The sequence below is a fragment of the Aythya ferina genome (assembly GCF_964211825.1).
Source record: "Aythya ferina genome assembly, chromosome: 13".
In the NCBI taxonomy this organism is placed as follows: domain Eukaryota; kingdom Metazoa; phylum Chordata; class Aves; order Anseriformes; family Anatidae; genus Aythya; species Aythya ferina.
The window spans coordinates 15,155,692-15,173,269 of NC_140311.1; the positions used below are offsets into that span (position 1 = coordinate 15,155,692).

General features: G+C 51.2%; 1 protein-coding gene across 9 annotated transcripts; it reads right to left on the reverse strand.

Annotated features, from left to right (window-relative positions):
• Positions 1-375: 375 nt before the first annotated feature.
• Positions 376-16,522, reverse strand: LOC311444095 (CD48 antigen-like). 9 transcript variants are annotated; one of them, XM_084534946.1, is made up of 12 exons: positions 15,504-16,522; positions 14,756-14,870; positions 9,377-9,431; positions 8,503-8,612; positions 7,614-7,952; positions 4,077-4,346; positions 3,609-3,725; positions 2,771-2,872; positions 2,432-2,557; positions 2,208-2,300; positions 1,809-1,901; positions 376-720 (listed from the first exon to the last, which is right to left on the reverse strand). In XM_084534946.1, exons 4-12 carry the CDS (start codon positions 8,516-8,518, stop codon positions 620-622), a joined length of 1,257 nt encoding a protein of 418 aa, XP_084391072.1. In that variant the 5' UTR covers positions 8,519-8,612; positions 9,377-9,431; positions 14,756-14,870; positions 15,504-16,522; the 3' UTR covers positions 376-619. The 9 variants fall into 9 exon arrangements, with proteins under 9 accessions (XP_084391072.1, XP_084391071.1, XP_084391074.1 ...); XM_084534945.1 differs by having other exon boundaries at positions 15,410-16,522; XM_084534948.1 differs by having other exon boundaries at positions 9,377-9,454; positions 14,721-14,870; positions 15,410-15,608.
• Between the last annotated feature and the right edge of the window lie 1,056 nt (positions 16,523-17,578).

Below are 17,578 nucleotides of genomic sequence, written 5' to 3' on the forward strand. Positions count from 1 at the left end.
CCAGCATGGGAACAGGAGGTTGCAATAAGGTTGCTACCAGCCTGAGAAATACAAGGATCAAAGGACTGTAAACGGGGCTGGAGGATTTGTGGAAGGAAAACCTCTGGAAGGAAAGTGTGTAAAAGGAGCATAGCCGGGTTGCAATAGAGACTTGATCACACGAAGAGTCTGTGCACTCGGTCACCACAAATGGCACCCAACGTGGGGCACAACGAGTGAGGCTGTAGCAGCCCATTCCAGTGGCAATGCCCAACCCAACCGTAGCTGGAGGAAAAGGAAAGGCTCTTGAGCACCATCACTGATCTGGAGGACAGGAGATGAGCGGTCGGGAACTACGGGAAGCTCCCTTACAAAAGAGCAGCAATCTAACCTAGATGTATTACAAAGAATATTTAAGACTCAAAAACATCCAGTATCCACTTTGGCACTAGTTCAGTTTCTGGACTGGCCTAGGAGGAATGTACCAGCTTTTCCAATGACTGGTTCTTCTGATGTCATCCCCGTGTGGTGAAAAAGCTGCCCGTGCCGTTCTGCAGGAAGGCAGATGGATGATTCCCGGTGAGTATTAAATATTCCTTGTTACATGACGAGTATCTGCAGCAACCAGAGAAGGAGACAGCTAACGTGTGCTGGAAGTCACCAAGGTGGACGTGGTCTGTAAGCTGTGGGTGACCTCCTGGGGGTCCGGCTGCTGCTGCTTCTCCTGATTTTTCTTGAAAGCTGAAAACGAAGGAGAGGGCATCAGCTCCTGGGTTTGCAACACCACCCTGAGTTTCATGGGGACATGTGAAAATGCGACTGCAGGGAAGAACGGGTTTTGGAGGCTTTCCCATGGCTAAACCCTTCTCTTTCCAAAACCAGATCTCCATTTTGGATGGAGAGCCAGAAGGCAGCACAGAGATGGACACCCACCTTGCCTGCAAGCCCCTGCACCTCTAACCTACGAGCCCTTGGTAGGTTAGTGCAATATTTCTTGTGTTTCAGATTCCCAATTGTTCTGCACACCCTGGCAAAGCAGGGGTCCTCTTCCCGCCCTCTCCTCAACACATCATGGAGCTGGTGAGGCACACCATGAGCTCACTACTCTTCAGGTTAGTGGCCAGCTAGGCACCAGCCCACATCTCCTGGGTCAGGAGGAGAGCAGAAGAGCATCCTTCACATTTGGGAGGAGAAACTCGCTTTTCATGAACACCTCCTTGAGCACTCCTGGGTGAAGTGGAGGCAATTTGCCTCTTGTCTCAAGACCTGCTGCCACGGGGTGGGAGCTGAGAGCAGGGTCTCAGTGACGGAGCAGCTACTTGGTGTGGCTGTAATCACAGAATCACAGAATTTCTAGGTTGGAAGAGACCTCAAGATCATCGAGTCCAACTACTGACCTAACACTAACATGTCCTCCATTAAACCATATCACATTTAAAGACCTCCAGGGATGGTGACTCCACCACTTCCCTGGGCAGCCCATTCCAGTACCTCAAAACACTCTCAGTAAAGAAGTTCTTCCTAAAGTCCAACCTAAAACTCCCCTGGTGCAACTTTAGCCCATTCCCCCTCGTCCTGTCACCAGGCACGTGGGAGAACAGACCAACCCCCACCTCGCTACAGCCTCCCTTGAGGTACCCATAGAGAGCGATAAGGTCGCCCCTGAGCCTCCTCTTCTCCAGGCTGAACAAGCCCAGCTCCCTCAGCCGCTCCTCGTAGGCCTTGTTCTCCAGGCCCCTCACCAGCTTCGTCGCCCTTCTCTGGACGCGCTTGAGCACCTACATGTCCTTCCTGTAGAGAGAGTCAAAGGAAACCTCTGGGCTACTTACACCACAGGAAGAGGAGCAGCAGCATGGAGAGGACTGCCACAGGAGGAATGACGAAGCCAATGGTCAGATTGACAGCCTCTGAGCAGCCCCGCTCTGCCAAGGAGACAGTGAGAACTTGTCAGTGGTTGCTCTCCTGCCCCCCTTGAACACCGACAGAACATGAAGGTCATTCAGAGCATCCTGGTGTTTCACGCTCTGGAGCTCCAGGGGCAAACCTTGCCCTGCTGTGACCTCCCGGCTAAGCACAGGGCTTGCCATGACTGCATCAACTACAGCCTACAAAGCCACCCAAGGACTTTCTCTTCCCTGGCTGAGGCCAGTCCCACCCCGAACACCCCACCTCTCCCCAGAAGGAAGGCGACCAAGGCCACACGCGGTGCCAACCCGGCCGCCCATTACCGTGGAGCTGATGGAAGCCACGGAGCAGGAGGCTGGTGAACAGCAGGTTGACTGCCAGCGTCATGGCTGTAATGCACAGGATGACATGGTGCCCTGGGAGAGGGGAGAAGTTCTGGTGGATGGGAGAGAAATGGGAGAGGAGGGCAGGCCAGCACGGGGAGTTTGCTCCCAGGCTCTCCTTGGGCCTTTTGCACCGGAGGTTTAGGCCACTGACAGCAACTCACAGTCTTTGGACCTGAAGTATGTGAGCAATGCTGGTCTGCACGGCGACATCGCCACCGCCGTCAGTGCCATGGCCACGATCCCAGCCGAGAGGATAAGCCCGAGCAGGATGAAGGCAGCAGAATGACCTGTGGGGAGCAGAATTAAACAAGGAGGTGAGATGGGAAAGCTTCTCCTGGCCAAGGCAGACACTACAGAGCAGGGAACCCTGACATTGATTCTCCAAACCCAACAGCACTGCATCAGACAAGGATGCTGCTGGAGAGACCTGGAGGTCTTTGGTGTCATCAAAGATAAGACACGGGAGAAATGAAGAACAACTCAGTTTAAATGAATCCTACCATCTTCCTGCATCCAGATGACAGAGGCAGCCAACAGGAGGAGAGAAGAGGTGCACAGCAGCCCCAGTAAGGACAGCATTAACCATTCCCACGCTTCCTTTCCTGGGAAAAAGGCAAATATCTTTGAGTTAGGGCTTGGAACCTCACCAAGGGATCCGGGGTGCAGCCTGGGAAGGGAAGGTGAACACCAAGCACACATTTCCCTTGTAAAGAATCAAATTCCCGAGATTTGGAAACCTCAAAGACAAACGCTGGTGGATTTCAAAGGCTTTTGTTAGGCTTCTAAAGGGCTTTGTTTGACTTGAGGAGGAACCATGAGATGCGAGCCAGATGGGAGGACTTGCTGTTGGCTAGGTCTTATGGTCTCTTTTCTGCTAACCATCATGCTGCTACAGAAGCACCCACATCAACCCGTAAGCTTGGGTATGGGTGCACAGCAGTTTGCACCATTCTGACCCAAACACCAGTGTGCTTGGTTGCCAAACCCAATGCCACGTGGCCCTTGGTCAGCTCTCAGCACCTCCACGCAGGAAGCTCTTTGTGTCCTGCCCTTTCTATTTCTCCCCAGGGACTCCTGAGGACAGAGAGGAACAACTCCTATGCCTCATACCATGATACCTGCAGGTGGCCCAATTTCTCCCAAAGCCATTTGGGATTACTGCTGCTAGGAAATTTTGTTTTCTGTTCAAGCCACAGAACCATAAGAAGAAGTGCATGAACTCCACGACCATCGAGCAAGCTTCCTCCAACTACCGCGGTGAGTTCGGAGAGAAGGGGCTTGCCTCGCCCCCTGCCCTCTCCACGGCATGGAGAGAGGAGCTCAGGCGTGGGCACTCACCGAGTCTGAGCTTCCCCAGCTGAGAGAGCCGGATAATGAAGAGGACGGCAGAGATGGCAGTGAGCACCAGCGCAGCAGCGGACATCATCTGTGCATCACGGGCAGGAGGTGTAAGACCTGCATGGAGGACAACCCCACAACATGGAGCAGCTATCCCAGGAGTCTGCAACAAGCTCGAAACCCTAAAGGATTACTGGGTTTCCTTGCGTGGCAGATCCCACAAGAGGCAGCTGAAACCTGCGAGGGTCTCAGGGACAAAGTGCTGGTGCCTCAAAGAGCAGGCTTGAGCTGGCACCTAAATGCACAAAGGCTGCAGGTCCAAGTGAGACAACAGCCAACAAACAATCCATCTGCCAGCCCCAGGAGCACAGCAGAGCTGCTGGGGGTCTCGTCCAGGTACCTGTGGGCTCAGGGCTGGTGTGACAAGGTGGCAAACCACCGGACCCACCCCGGCAGGGCAATGCTAACCTGTCACGGTCAGGTTGAAGTCTGCCTCCTTCCTGTTTATGGAGTTGTTGATTATGCAGGTGTAGGAGCCGCAATCCGACTTCTCTGCCTTCCTGATCTGCAGCACAGTGGTCTTCCCAGTGATCTGACTGAACTTTTCGGGAGGAAGGGGATGTCCATCCTTCTTCCAGGAGACATCAGCCACCGTTCCTTCTGGCAGCACGCAGGTCAGGTTGATGAGTGAACCGGCCAGGTTTGAGCTGCTCAGGAGCTTGGGCTGGGGCAAGGGCTCTGGAAAGCAGAGAGCAACATGGCAGCACTGCCTGGGATTGCCTCTCCTCCCACCTTAAACCCGCCCCGCATGAAATGCCAGAACAGCAAGCCCCACGCGGGGTGAGCAGCACCTCCCCTTCTCATTCGCACCTCAGCTCAGTGCCTCGGTTGAGTCTGGCAGGGCAGAAGACAGTGCAGGAGCAGGGCAGCATCCACCAAGCTCAGAGCCGATGTCCCAGCCGCTGCCCTTAAGCCACGGCACCTCCCCAGGGGTGGGCAGCACCAGCCCCTGGAGCTCAGGCATGGCACCCTGGGGCCACGGACACCGACCCGACAGAGCTGCACCTTGGGATTATGCTGGGAAGTGATGACGGGGACTTTATGGACACTTCCAAGAGGAGAAAGCTGCCCCCGCACAGAAGTGGGGTGGAGGGGTCCTCTGGCACAAGGACATGGACGTATTAGAAGAGTCCAGAGGAGGGCCACAACAGAGATGATCAGGAGCTGGAGCACCTCTGCTATGGACACAGGCTGAGAGAGTTGGGGGTGTTCAGCCTGGAGAAGAGAAGGCTCTGGGGGGACCTTTTACCAACCTTCCAGTACCTAAAGGGGGCTACAGGAAAGCTGGGGAGGGACTCTTTGCCAGGGAGTGGAGTGATAGGACAAGGGGTAAGGGCTTTAAACTAAAAAAGGGTAGGTTATATTAGATACAAGGAAAAAAATCTTTATTATGAGGATGGTGAGGCACTGGCACAGGCTGCCAAGACAAGCTCTGTGTGCCCCATCCCTGAAGGTGCCCAAGGCCAGGCTGGATGTCACCTTGGGCATCCTGGGCTGGTGGGAGGGGTCCTTGCCCGTGGCAGGGGGCTGGCACCGGGTGGGCTGTAAGGTCCCTTCCAACCCAAACCATTCTGTGGTTCATGGGATCTAAAATAGGACTCCACTGTTGCCTGCATTTAAACTGGTCAAACCCCAGATGCCGTGCTTGATGCACCCCAGGGAACGATTGGCCCTCCTGGCTGCCAGGGCACGCTGCTGGCTCATATTCAGCTTGCTGTCAACCACAACCCCCAGATCCCTCTCTGCAGGGCTGCTCTCCAGCATCTCATCACCCAGTCAGTATGAACAGCCAGGGTTGCCCTGTCCCAGGTGCAGGACCCAGTAATTGCTCTTGTTGAACTTCATGCCGTTGGTGATCGCCCAGCTCTCCAATCTGTCCAGATCTCTCTGCAAGGCCTTTCCATCCTCATTCAAATCCACAACTCCCCCAAGTTTGGTGTCGTCGGCAAATTTGCTCAGAACTCCTTCTAGTCCTACATCCAAATCGTTTATAAAGACATTGAAGAGGACTGGCCCTAAAATGGAGCCTTGAGGGACCCCACTAGTGACCATCCACCAGCCGGATGCGGCCCCATTTACCACAAGCCCTTGAGCCCTGCCTGTCAGCCAATTGCTCACCCATCGGATGATGTTTTTATTAAGTTGTATGCTGGACATTTTGTCCCGTAGGATCTTATGGGAAACCGTGTCAAAAGCCTTGCTGAAGTCCAAAAAGATCACATCAGCTGGTTTCCCTTGGTCAACTAGACAGGTGATCTTATCATAAAAGGAAAACAAATTTGTTAGGGAGGACCTGCCCCTCATGAACCCATGTTGGCTGGGACCAATGACTGCATTGTCCCCCAGGTGCACTTCAGTAACTTCAAGAATCATCTTCTCCATAATTTTACCAGTTTACCAATAATATTTATTGACGTGAGACTGACAGGCCTGTAATTGCTAGGGTCTTCTTTCTTGCTCTTCTTGAAAATTGGCACATTTGCCAGCTTCCAGTCTACAGGGACCTCTCCAGATTCCCAAGATCACTGAAAAATAATTTAGAGAGGTCCTGTGATGACATCACCCAGCTCCGTAAGCACCCTGGGATGGATCCCATCTGGACCCATGGGCTTGTATGGCTCCAGGTGGAGCAGCAAATCCCACACATGTTCAGGGTTGGTTGGGAGTTTGTCATTCCCACCGTCATGGTCCTCCAGCTCAGGGCACCCTGGGTCCCGAAGCCCATCATCAGTGTTGAAGACAGAGGCGAAGAAGGCATTAAACATCTCTGCTTTGCCTATGTCATTGTCTGTGAGGAGACCTTCTCCACCAAGTAGCAGACCTATGTTTTCTTTGGTCCTCCTTTTTCTGTTCACATATCTAAAAAAACCTTTGTTATTGTCTCCCACAGACATGGCCAGCTTCAACTCTAGTTGGGCTTTGCCCACACAAATTTTCTCCCTGCAAACACGAACAGCATCCCTGTATTCCTTCTGGTTGCACCAGTCGCAAAGCCACATGTTAATGTGGTGAGCCCGCTTGTCAGCATCGATCCCCCCTATCGGAAGGGCAGAGGCAAACACAACCTGTGCCCCTGGTCCCTTTTGATTGCTTTCAGACTTCTCGTTGCTACCTTGTCATTACCAGCCTGAAAGACCAGCAGTAGGTAGCAGTCGGTGGGCCATACCCGGCGCTTGACTTTCTTAGTGAAGTCTCTCACCCAGGCTCCGGGGAGGCAACAGACCTCCCTGTGGGGTGGGTCTGGTTGGCATATCGGGCCCTCTGTCCCTTTCAGAAGGGAGTTCCCCAGGACTATAACCCTTCTGTCTTTCTTGACAGATGATGTAGCAATGCGGTGGGTAGGTTGCCTTGCCTTAGGCACTTTCTCCAACTGGGACAGGCTTTTGTCTACATCGCTGTTCTGACTGTCGTGTTCTAGACCCTCATACCTGTTATATAGGGGTGAGGTGGGCAAGGACAGGGCTCGCCTACCACCCCGAACAGGAACCTGCCTCCATTCACCCCCTTGGCCTAGGTCCCCTCCTATTCCCTGGCAGGATGGGGGAACTTCTGTCTTCTGCATGGCAGGAGACACTCGTGCTGTGGCAGGCTCGTGAGCCTGTCTCACGGAGGGCAGAGTATGCTTCCACCAGTCAATTTCCCTTTCTGACTCCCTGATGCTCCAGAGCCTGCTCACCTCCCCCCAAAGCTCCGCAACCTAACTGAGCAGCTCTTCTACCCGGGCACAGCTCCCATTGCTGCTCCCATTGCAGCAAGGTATCCCTTGCTGCTGCTGTGGGATACCGACAGGAGTGGTTGAAAGACAGTCCATGTCATTCAAGGCAGTAATGAAACCAGAAATTCCTCCTCTAGTCCACTTCGGGGGAGGCATGCCTGTGCACCCTACTGATGGCAAATCCTACTGATGGTCAGAGAACAACATCCTTTCAACCAATTTTGACTTACTGATCACTCTAAGAGTGGTTGTTGTTGCTTTGTCCTGCAACAAGTTAACTGTTGCTTTATAGATGCCACTGTCCGTCTCTCGCAGCTCCTGCAGGACAAGGGAGCCGTTGTTTCGGTAGAAATCCACTCTGCCTTTGTAAGCTGGGTAAATGGTTACTGACTGCGACTCTGCGTAGTACTGCAGGATTAATTCGGGGATGTTCTCTCTTATGTATTCCCACTCGGCCAAGCTGATGTTCCTGATAGCTGGTGCGTGCATCGTGACAGAGGATCCTTCCTCTGCCCAGAGCTCTGTCATTTCTGCTGCAATAGAGGACACCTGCAGAAGCAGCAGCAGGTCTGGAAACAGGAGAGAAGCCAGAGCAGGGTGGGTTACTTCTAAGCAAAAGCCAAAGGACAAATCAAGCTGCTCTTATGCTCTTCTTGGAAAGGCCCCAACTGCCTTCTTGAAACCCATTGTGCACATCTGAATTCCGTCCTCCCTTTTTTATTTTTAAGAAAAAAACTCATAACATTATGGGCACGTTATAAAAATGGTTCGTAACTGGTTCAAGTATTTCCTTGCTTTTTGGAATGAAAACAACAGGAATCAGGGTCCTTCTGCATGTCAGGAGCTGCTCAGTGGGACCATGTTCAGCGTGGCTTCACCCCTGGACCTCACCCAGTTCCCTCAGCACCCGAACCTGGTGGGACCCAGGCACGGTGAGGCTGCAGCACTGGGAGGCTCCTGCCAGCATGCTCACGCCTCGACCAGCCCTTCTGCAGCACAGAGGTGCAAGCGAGCGTGGAAATGCTGCAGGTGCCCGCTCTCCACCTCTCCCAGGTCTGCTGCAGCAGGAGGGCTGCGCGGTGGTACCCAGCCCAAGGACAAGTCCCCTCTCACACTCACAGCCTGCGAAGGACATGGCAAAGAGCCACAGGGGCTTTCAAACCGGCACGAGGGTGGAGCTCCTTCTGCAGCAACGCTCTCAGGAGGGTCACTAGCAGCGATGGACCAGCCTGGGAACGACACCGTGAAAAGCACCCTCAGCACCATCAGCACTTCCCACGCACTGCCAGCTGATGGCAACACAGGCAGCAGTGCTGGTGCTTTCTGCAGCCCTCCCTTCACTGCAGCTTGGCAGTGCTACAGCTCTGCCCCATCCCTTCAACACCCATTTGTAGAGCCGCTGCCCGTGACGGCCGTGCCCCTGACTGTACAGAAACACCTCTCTGGTTGAGCTCCCTCCATCACTTCCTCAGGAAGATTTAGCTCCTGAGCTTGTGTGTGGCTGCAGGCTCTGCACCTGCCATATCCGTCATCGTGGTGACTTGGAAAACCCCAATCACATCCCGTTCCCTTTGTGCAACAGATCACAAGAACAAACTGTCTGCACCTAACACATTTTGCAGTGGGGTGCAACACTGCTCGAGGCTGGCTTGCAGAGCTCAGATGTAATCATTGGCTTTTGGATGACAGAGACCAAATTTACTGCTCTTTTTTTTTTTTTTTTTAATATTTTTATTTTTTTTCCTGCTGTTTTGCAAAGCACTGGAGCAAAGATGACGTGGGAGGAGCAGATATTTTTGTCAAAGGGACAAAATGTAATGACCTGTAATTAGAGCCTCAGATGGGACACAAAGATTTTAAGATTTATTTTTTTTTAAGATTTTTTAGAGACATGATCTGTTTTAGAGACAGCCTGAGGCTGGTGGGAAAGGAGCTTCTCATGCAGAGACGAGAACCTGTGCAGGAGGATGGGCCCACTCCAGAGAGACATTACCTCCTGGCAGCATCCAGCTGGCTTCCATGGACCCCTGCAAACATCAGAGCAGCATCTGAAGGAAAAGAAGAAAAAAGCCTTTTCAACCATGGAGCTGCTTCTGGATCACTCCAAGCAGGTGCCCAGCCCAGCATCCTCACCCCAAGAGCAGCCAAAACCCAAGGGAAGAGGAAACAGGCCATGCACATTGTGTTCACCCCTGTGATGGAGCTGATGGCCTGGCTTCTGCCCTGCTAAAAGGATTTTGAGAAATGAGGTTTCAGAGGTGCAGGACTTGCCCTCATATTTCATTGAATTTCTCCCTGCCAGGTCTATCTGGATGGCAGCACAGCCTTCCGGCCTGTCAGCCACTCCACCCAGTTTTGTGTCTCTGCCTTCTCTTCTTCATCTTCTGTCACCAGGGCACCCACCTCATTCAGCAGTGGCCCTAAATTTCCTCTAGTGTTAGTGTTATCCACAATGAATTTGAAGAAGCCCATTCTGTTGTCCTTGACCCCTCTCGCGAGGTGTAATTCTAGGGAGGCCGGAGCTTTCCTGGTTGCCTCCCTACATTCTCTGACAACACCCTTATATTCCTCCCAAGTGGCCAGCCCCTCCTTCCATGATCTCTCCTCTTCCACTGGAGTTTGTCCAGCACTTCCCTGTTTAGCCATGCAGGTCTCCTGGCTCTCTTTCCTGACTTCCCACCTGTTGGGATGCTCTGATCTTGAGCTCGGAAGAAGCAGTCCCTAAATGCTAACTAACTCTCCTGGGCTCCTTTTCCTTCAAGTACCCTCTCCCGTGGGATTTCCCCTAGCAATTGCTTGAAAAGGCCAATGTTGGCCCTACTGAAGGCCAGGGAGGCAGTTCTGCTCGATATTCTCTTTGTGCCACATGAGATCCCGAACTCCACCATCTCAGGGTCGATGCAGCCAAGGCTGCCCTCAACCTTCACCACTTCAACCAGCCCCTCCTTGCCGGTGAGGACAAGACCCAGCAGTGCTCCTCTCCTAGTTGGCACATCCACCATTTGCATCTGGAAGTTATCATCAGTGCACTGGAGTGTGATATATGGAGTGATGATTCGTGTCAAGAAAATGGTTGATATTAATAAAGAAGGGGGAGATGTGGGAGTGTGGCCATGGGGGTGGGCTATTGAGGGATTTTTGAAACAGCAAAGATCCCATGGCTTGCTGCAGCTGAGCAAACCAAGCTACCAGGACGACTATGAGAAGTTCCCACACCGCCCAATTGAGGAATTTAGAAAAATATTGTTGCCAGCAGCTGGCTTCAAGGACGGGATGTACGTGACTGCTAATTCCAAGGGGGTTGTTTTCTTGCAGGTGGGGTTGTTTTCGTACAGTTGTTTGTCTGAGTGCTTTTGACTGATAATCTTGTGTGAGGCACTATCCGCCCCTGTTAAGTTTACTATAGAAGTCAGGCTATTCGGGTAATAAAGGGCAGCATGATCTGACCATACTAGCGTCTGTGATGTTTTTGGCCGTTCTTCCTGCAACAGTCGGCAAACCACATGGTTAATGACAATATCAGACTGTTAACGATGAAGCCATCAGGAATGTAAAAGAGTTTAGAGGGATTAAAGAAGGGTGATTCAGGAGACACCATGCAGTCTCCGGTTTCTTCTTCTCCAGCCATTAAGTTGGAAGTTCTCCAGCCATGGAAGTTGCTGGGTGTTTGCTGTTGCTGTTCTATGCAAAGTTCTTTGACCAATGAAAAGTTGTTTTCAAAAGAAACAACTGGGGCAAAGAGTATAAGAGTTGAGCCTGCCTTCAGGATAAAAAGGCAACACAATGTAATGAAGTTACGTCATCAATAAAGAAGTAGAATGTGGAGGAACGGTTAAGTGAAGTAGGTCATGTGAATGTTGAGCAACTAGGAGGTCGCGAGCTAAAAAAGTATCGAACGCAGCTCATATGAGTCTGAGAAAGTACGTAACGCCTGGGAGCTAATCAGGCACAAGGACATGATATCTGTTGGTGGTTTGGGAAAGTACTGACTGTGTTATTTCGGTTGATGGGAGTGAGAAACTAGCTGATAAAATAGAGAAATGCACTAACCAATCATGAGCTTAGCTTTTGCAATATGTATGAGCTAATTATATTGAATTAGATAAAGACGACTGAGCTATCCAATAAATCGAAGTTCACTGATCACTCATATTGAGCGTCTGTGTCTTCCTTCCGTCGACAACAAATGTCCTCGCAACAGTAGAAAGAAGGAATGAATAGGGACAGGCTAGCAGAACAGAGACCAGGATGGGATCAGGCACATTGATTGCCTCATGAAGATGGGTTCGGCCAAACTCAACAAACCACTCAGAGAAGCTCGTACAGAAAGTCGCTGGAAATGGGCACACTGGAGCTGGAGAGAAGCTCGAGCTGAGAGAAGTGGACCTGTGCACACAACTGCCCCTCGCTGGTCAGCAGTTGCGCATTATGGGGAATCATACGTCCTTAGGAACAAAGACTGTCCTGGTAACCTTACAGCTTATTCCTTTTATTAACAATCAGACAGCTTATGAGCCTCAAATATGGGACCAAATTGAGGTCAAGGTGTGGGACTGTGCAACTAAAAACGACAAGGTTGCAGTGGGATTACTTGGCACCTGGTGAGCAGTCTCTGAGGCCTTAAAGAACCGTGTGGGACCACAGTCAGAAACGTGGGGTTTGCCAGAGAGTTGAGGGAGCTGCAGGCTTGTCCACAGATCCTTCTGCTACACCATCGCCCCCCCCCACCACTACAGCCATCTCAGGCCTTTGCTGTTACACCCCCTGCTGACCTGGACAAGCCTTTTGACCCAGGGTTATTGGCCTTGAAAAGGAGACGGAAATGTTTCCCTTCGATCCAGGAGGAACAGGATACATAAGGCTCAAAGGCTGAAAGTGAGACGTGTTGTTCCCACGACTAACTCTGGAATTATCCGGTGTTTGTAATCAAGAAAAGGAATGGAAAATGGAGACTGTTATATGATCTGAGAAAAATTAATGAAGCGATGGAAGATATGGGAGCACTCCAACCAGGATTACCAACTCCAATTCTGCTCCCCCAGTCATGGACATTAATAGTAATTGCCTTTAAGGATTGTTTGTTGAACACTTGCTTTTTAAAACTTTGCCATGTTTATGATTCATATCTATAGGCATACTCGGGGTTAATATGTAAAAGCAGTGTTCTGTATATTTAGAAAGTTCGATGTTAGTGTGTACGTGCTGGTAGAGCAATTAGACTCCCCGCGCACTCAGCGCTGTTTACTTGCCTTTTATAAATATTACTAAATTCAGATTCGGTTGAGACTTCATTTATTACAGGAGGAACCTCCGGGACTGTGGCTGGCTGGCTGAGGCCTTCCAGTAAATGTCAGGGTAGCTCAATTCCCCCACGATAAGCAGGGCCTGTGATCGTGAGGCTGCTATCAGTAGGAGGCCTCGTCAGCTTCCTTATCCTGGTCTGGTGACCTGTAACAGACACCCACAACACTATTCCCCACACCAGCCTGCCCCTTAATTCTCTCCCACAGACTCTCAGCTCTTTCCTCATCCTCCCCTGGGCAGAACTCAATACAACGTAGTTGCTCTCTCACATGAAGAGCAACTCCTCCACCTCGCCTTGATGGCCTGCCTGTCCTCAGCAGGACACACCAGTCCTCGGCCACAGCCCAGCCCTGTGAGCTGTCCCACCATGTCTGTGGAATGGCCACCAGGTCATCATCTCCTGACAAAACACGGATTCCTAACTCCTCTTGCTTCTTCCCCACGCTGGTGCCACAATCAGCCACTTTTTGGCTGTTTTTCTCTGGTATCCTCCAAAGTTTGGGCAATAAAGTGTTGTGGTTTCTGACAGGAAAATGGGAAAGATATTTTGGTTTATGGTGTATGCAACTATTTTAAGGATGTAAGAACAGTGGCTGGGCAGAAAGCTGGCACCATTTATAGATGGAGAATTTCATTTTTCCAGGCACATCCCAACCAGCATGGAAACGCCCTATTTTCCTGCTGGGGGCTGGAGTCCCTCCCAGCTCTCCCTGTGCTCATGGAGACGCACTGAGGATCCCCAGGTGATGGAGAGTAAGGAAAATTTGGAAGAAGGGCATGCAATGCAGCTCTCGTGTGCTTTGCTGCTACTTTTTTAAAAAATGAATCCATCCTCCATCAGATAAGTTCTCATTCCTCAGAAACCTGGGGGAAACAGAGAAGAGCCCTTGGAAGGAAATGACTGCATAAGGCAGGCAGGTGGTTTTGTGTAACGGCAATCACACAGGCCATTGCATCTCAGTGAGACAAACAACTCCCACAGATATTTGTGGCATGAGAGGCAGTTGCAAACACAGAGACTTTTGATGAGGGCAGATATTTCAAGAATTTTAGCTACAACAGACAAGGGAGGACAGGCTCATGAAGACAGATGGACATAAGACTACGATTAGCATCTCTTCTGTGCCTTGTCTTTCATTTCTACAAAACACTCATGAGGAAAAAATGAAGCAGAAGCCCATTAGCCCGCTAGTGATTCACAAAGAGTACTTTGTAAGGCGTGTGCTTCCAGCCTATCAGCCCTGGGAGATGCATCAGCAGCGCCTATCAAGCCTCTTGCAGGGATGAGCTGCATGTTGAAAAGAGCTCCTTACAGGGAGCAGGGCTACACTACCAGCAGCCACCCCAACAAATAGGAACACTATTTGTGCCAGAGGAGCAACAGCAGCCCAGGGTCTTTCTTTGCAGGCTGGGGAGCCAGCACAGCCTTTAGAAAAAGGAACTGCTTTGCGCCAGCTGCAGCGGCTCTAACAGCTTCAAAAACAATCAAAAAAAATTGTGTGCGGGCTGACAGAAGCAGGATTGTCTGCAGCCAGCTTTGCCCAGCATTGCTCATGGGCCCCTCACTGCTGTGTGCCCTTCTGTTATCACTTTGCAGCAGCTGTGCAGGGCAAGCACAGAGGATGGGCAAGGAGCAGACCTGGTCAGTCATTATCAGCCCTCACCAAGGGCTCAGACAGGGAAGAAATAGGCCTCATAATGGAATGAAATAGTAGCTATGTACAAATTCAGCTCTTGCACTCAGGACCACAGTTATTTTCCCACAGCACTTGGTACAAGCTGGTACTTTCAGGTGCGCTTATCAGGAGGGGGCAGATATATACAGGCAAATATTTCTTCTTGTTGACAGCTCAAACATAAAAACATCACTGCAAGATGAATTATCTGGAATGATCTATTGGACTCTACCGATATGAAAAAAGATGCAAATCATCCCACAGCTTCAGGTCAAATATCCAGTTAGCAAATACGAATCCCTGTTGTGAGAGAGATGTAGATCAACTATCCCTGTCTCACAGAGCAAAAAGGACTACCAAAACTGGTGAAAAGCAGAAAAAATGCTACTTACCAGTAATTAAACAGAAGGAAAAACCTTGCCTTGTCTTCTAAAAGTAGCAGCACAACTGTAGAGGAGCATGGCTCTTCGCAGCTAACGCAAACTGGCAAGCAAGTTCTTTTTCATCCTGCAGGTTGTGGTCAAAACAAAAGCGAAAATGAGCAAAAAGAAAAAATGTGTCATGAACGTTTAACGCAAAATTTCAGCCCTAAGCTCAATGATGAACATAGCTGGGGTGAGGAGGCTTCTCACAGTCCCACCCATGGCGCTGGAGGCAGGGAAAACCCAGCAATGGTTGTCAGGAGCTTTTACGTTAACCTCTGAGTTAAGTGTAAAGCCTTGCAAGATGCTGGAGCCGTGGAAAAACACAGGAATGGGCTGAGTGGAGACAGACAGGACGTTTATGAGCTCTGAACTCCACAGAGCACTTACAGACAGTAAGTGTTTATTTGGTATTTAAGGGGCTGGATAGGAGGGGAAGCTGAGCTGGGGGAGCAGATCCCTGTGGGGGAGAGCAGCTGAAGCCCTAGGGGAAAGCAGGGGGTCCCTCTGTCCCCATGGCTCTGTCCCCATGGCTCTGTCCCCATGGCTCCGTCCCCCTGGCTTTATCCCAGTCCCCATCGCTCTGTCCCCAACCCCTTTTTGCGTTCCTAACCCTGTACTCACCTCGGTCCCGTTGTTCTCCTAAAGTAGCAGCGCAGGGCTGTGCCTTCCCTGCAGCCTTGCTCCACCCTCCCAGCCATTAACCAATTAACCCCACCTTGCATTTCCGCGGAGCCCCAGCACAGCTGTCCTAGCACCAGCTCAGATTCGGCACACTGAATCCTCCCCCTTCCTCCCCCTCCTCAGAAGAGCAGGGAGGGGAAATATAGTGAAACAAATGGTTTGTCTGCGGACGAAGCCACTTCCTCCTCCTGCTCCAGCGTGGAGTTTCTCCCACAAAACGCCCAAACTGTTCCCAGATGTGCTTCGCACACACGGGTCCATAGCACAGGGTGCACCCATCAGAAGCAAACTGCTCCAACGTGGGTACCCCGTGGGCAGCAGCTCCCCCAGATGCCCTGGTCCTGCGTGGGCTCCTCTCCACGGGCTGCAGCGTGGAGATCTGCTCCATGTGGGACCCATGGGCTGCAGGGGGACAGCCTGCTCCACCAGGGGCCTCTCCTCAGGCTGCAGGGGATCTGCTGCTGTGTGCCTGGAGCCCCTCCTGCCCTCCTGCTGCACTGACATTGGGGGCTGCGGGGCTGTTTCTGTCTGTGTTCCTCCTTCCTCTTCTCAGCTGCTGTTTTCAGCAGTTGTTCAGAGTAGGGTTTTTTTAATTTTCTTTCTTTTCTGACGTCTGTTCTCCCCCAGGCACAATCAGCATTGATACTGTATAAACTCACTTTAGGATAGAATAAATCTTGTAGTTGAAAATGTAATGAGAACAAAATATTCGACATCTTGTTATGTGTCGAACTTCAGTTATGCTGAAACTTGAGCTAACTTGAGCCAACTTGGCATTCCTGAAGCTTGGAAAACAACTGATTCAGCCAACTTGGCATTCTTTAGTAAAAGAAGAAAAGTACATCATGAGCAAGACCTACAGTCTAACTCCCAAATACCACTGCCCCGAAGATCCCTGCCCAAAATTCTTGGGAGGCTTTGTGTAAGCGCAAGGACTGATAAGCTAATTAGCATACAAAGTGAGAGTAGGCGGGTTTCAGTAATGAATATGTATAGGCGTTAATTGAATATTAATTGTTATGCTGTATAAATATGAGATAGTTTGTTACTTCGAACACGCACGTTAGGTGGAAGGATCCCCCGTGCATCCAGCGCTGACAATAAAGGATACTTTGTCACTTAGAAATTTCGGCTTCGATCTTTGAATCAGCATCACCCAATTGGCAGCCACATACCAAACCTTGGCACATAAAGCCAACACACCAGCGTTACCCAAAGCCAGCTCCACGGTGGCAGGAGGTCCTGAAAGCTGCCGTGTGCAGGTTTCGGCTCAGCTCCGGCTCCCCCCAGGCTCCCCCCCTTGCTAAGCAATGGGAAGCAGCAGCTTCTCTGCCACGCACCGAGATGCTCACTCTGACCGACGTGCCCACCCCATGTGGACCGGGACCTTTGGCTTCCTGCCCCACGAGAGAAGTTCTGGCTCTAGGAAATATCTCCAGCCCAACCCGTTCCCAGGGACCTCGCTAGGTACACTCTGCCTGTCCTCATGGCGCTGGGCAAGATGCGTTAAGGACACCGTCTCTCCTAGCATCCTCACAGACAAGCTGGCAAAGCAGGGGCTGGTAAGGGGGCAGTGGGGTGGGCGGAAAGCCAGCTGAGCAGCTGGGTTAGGAGCAGCAGCACAAAGTCCATCTGGAGGCCGGTCACTACCGGTGCTTCCCAGGGGTCGATACGGGGGCCAGTATTGTCCAACACTTACCTAAATGGAATTGCAGAGAAACAAAAGACTGCTAACAAAAGTTAAGCAAACACAAAGTGAATAAATAATTCAGACACTCAGTGGTACCGGGGCAACCGGGATCTGTGACAGAAGGCTGGAGATAAGCACACATGGCGCATGCCCCCTGGAGAAGCTACTGCCATCCGTGACCAACCAGATCTTGTTACCTTGGTTTTCACGTGGAGTACATCACCCTCACAAAGGGCAGCGAGGCCTCATCACCTGCCTGATTTGTGTTTGCCTCCCCTTGGCCAGCCCGGAGGTTTCCCACGTGCAGAACTGCAAGGGCCCAGCTGCCTTTGCAGGAATACTTAGGGGCCGGGGGCACTGAAAGGCAAACTTTAGAAAGCCAAAAAAGTGGGTGAGTTATTAACCCTTACCCCTGAAAC

Excerpts from the sequence above, each read along its gene's own strand:
- LOC311444095 (XM_084534941.1), bottom strand. The coding sequence starts at position 9,404 with ATGGAAGCCAGCTGGATGCTGCCAGGAG. Across the intron at positions 3,726-4,076 it reads CTTCAACCTGACCGTGACAG|GTCTTACACCTCCTGCCCGT; the intron begins GTTAGCATTGCC and ends TCCTCCATGCAG. Across the intron at positions 2,873-3,608 it reads GCTGGGGAAGCTCAGACTCG|GAAAGGAAGCGTGGGAATGG; the intron begins GTGAGTGCCCAC and ends CCTTTTTCCCAG.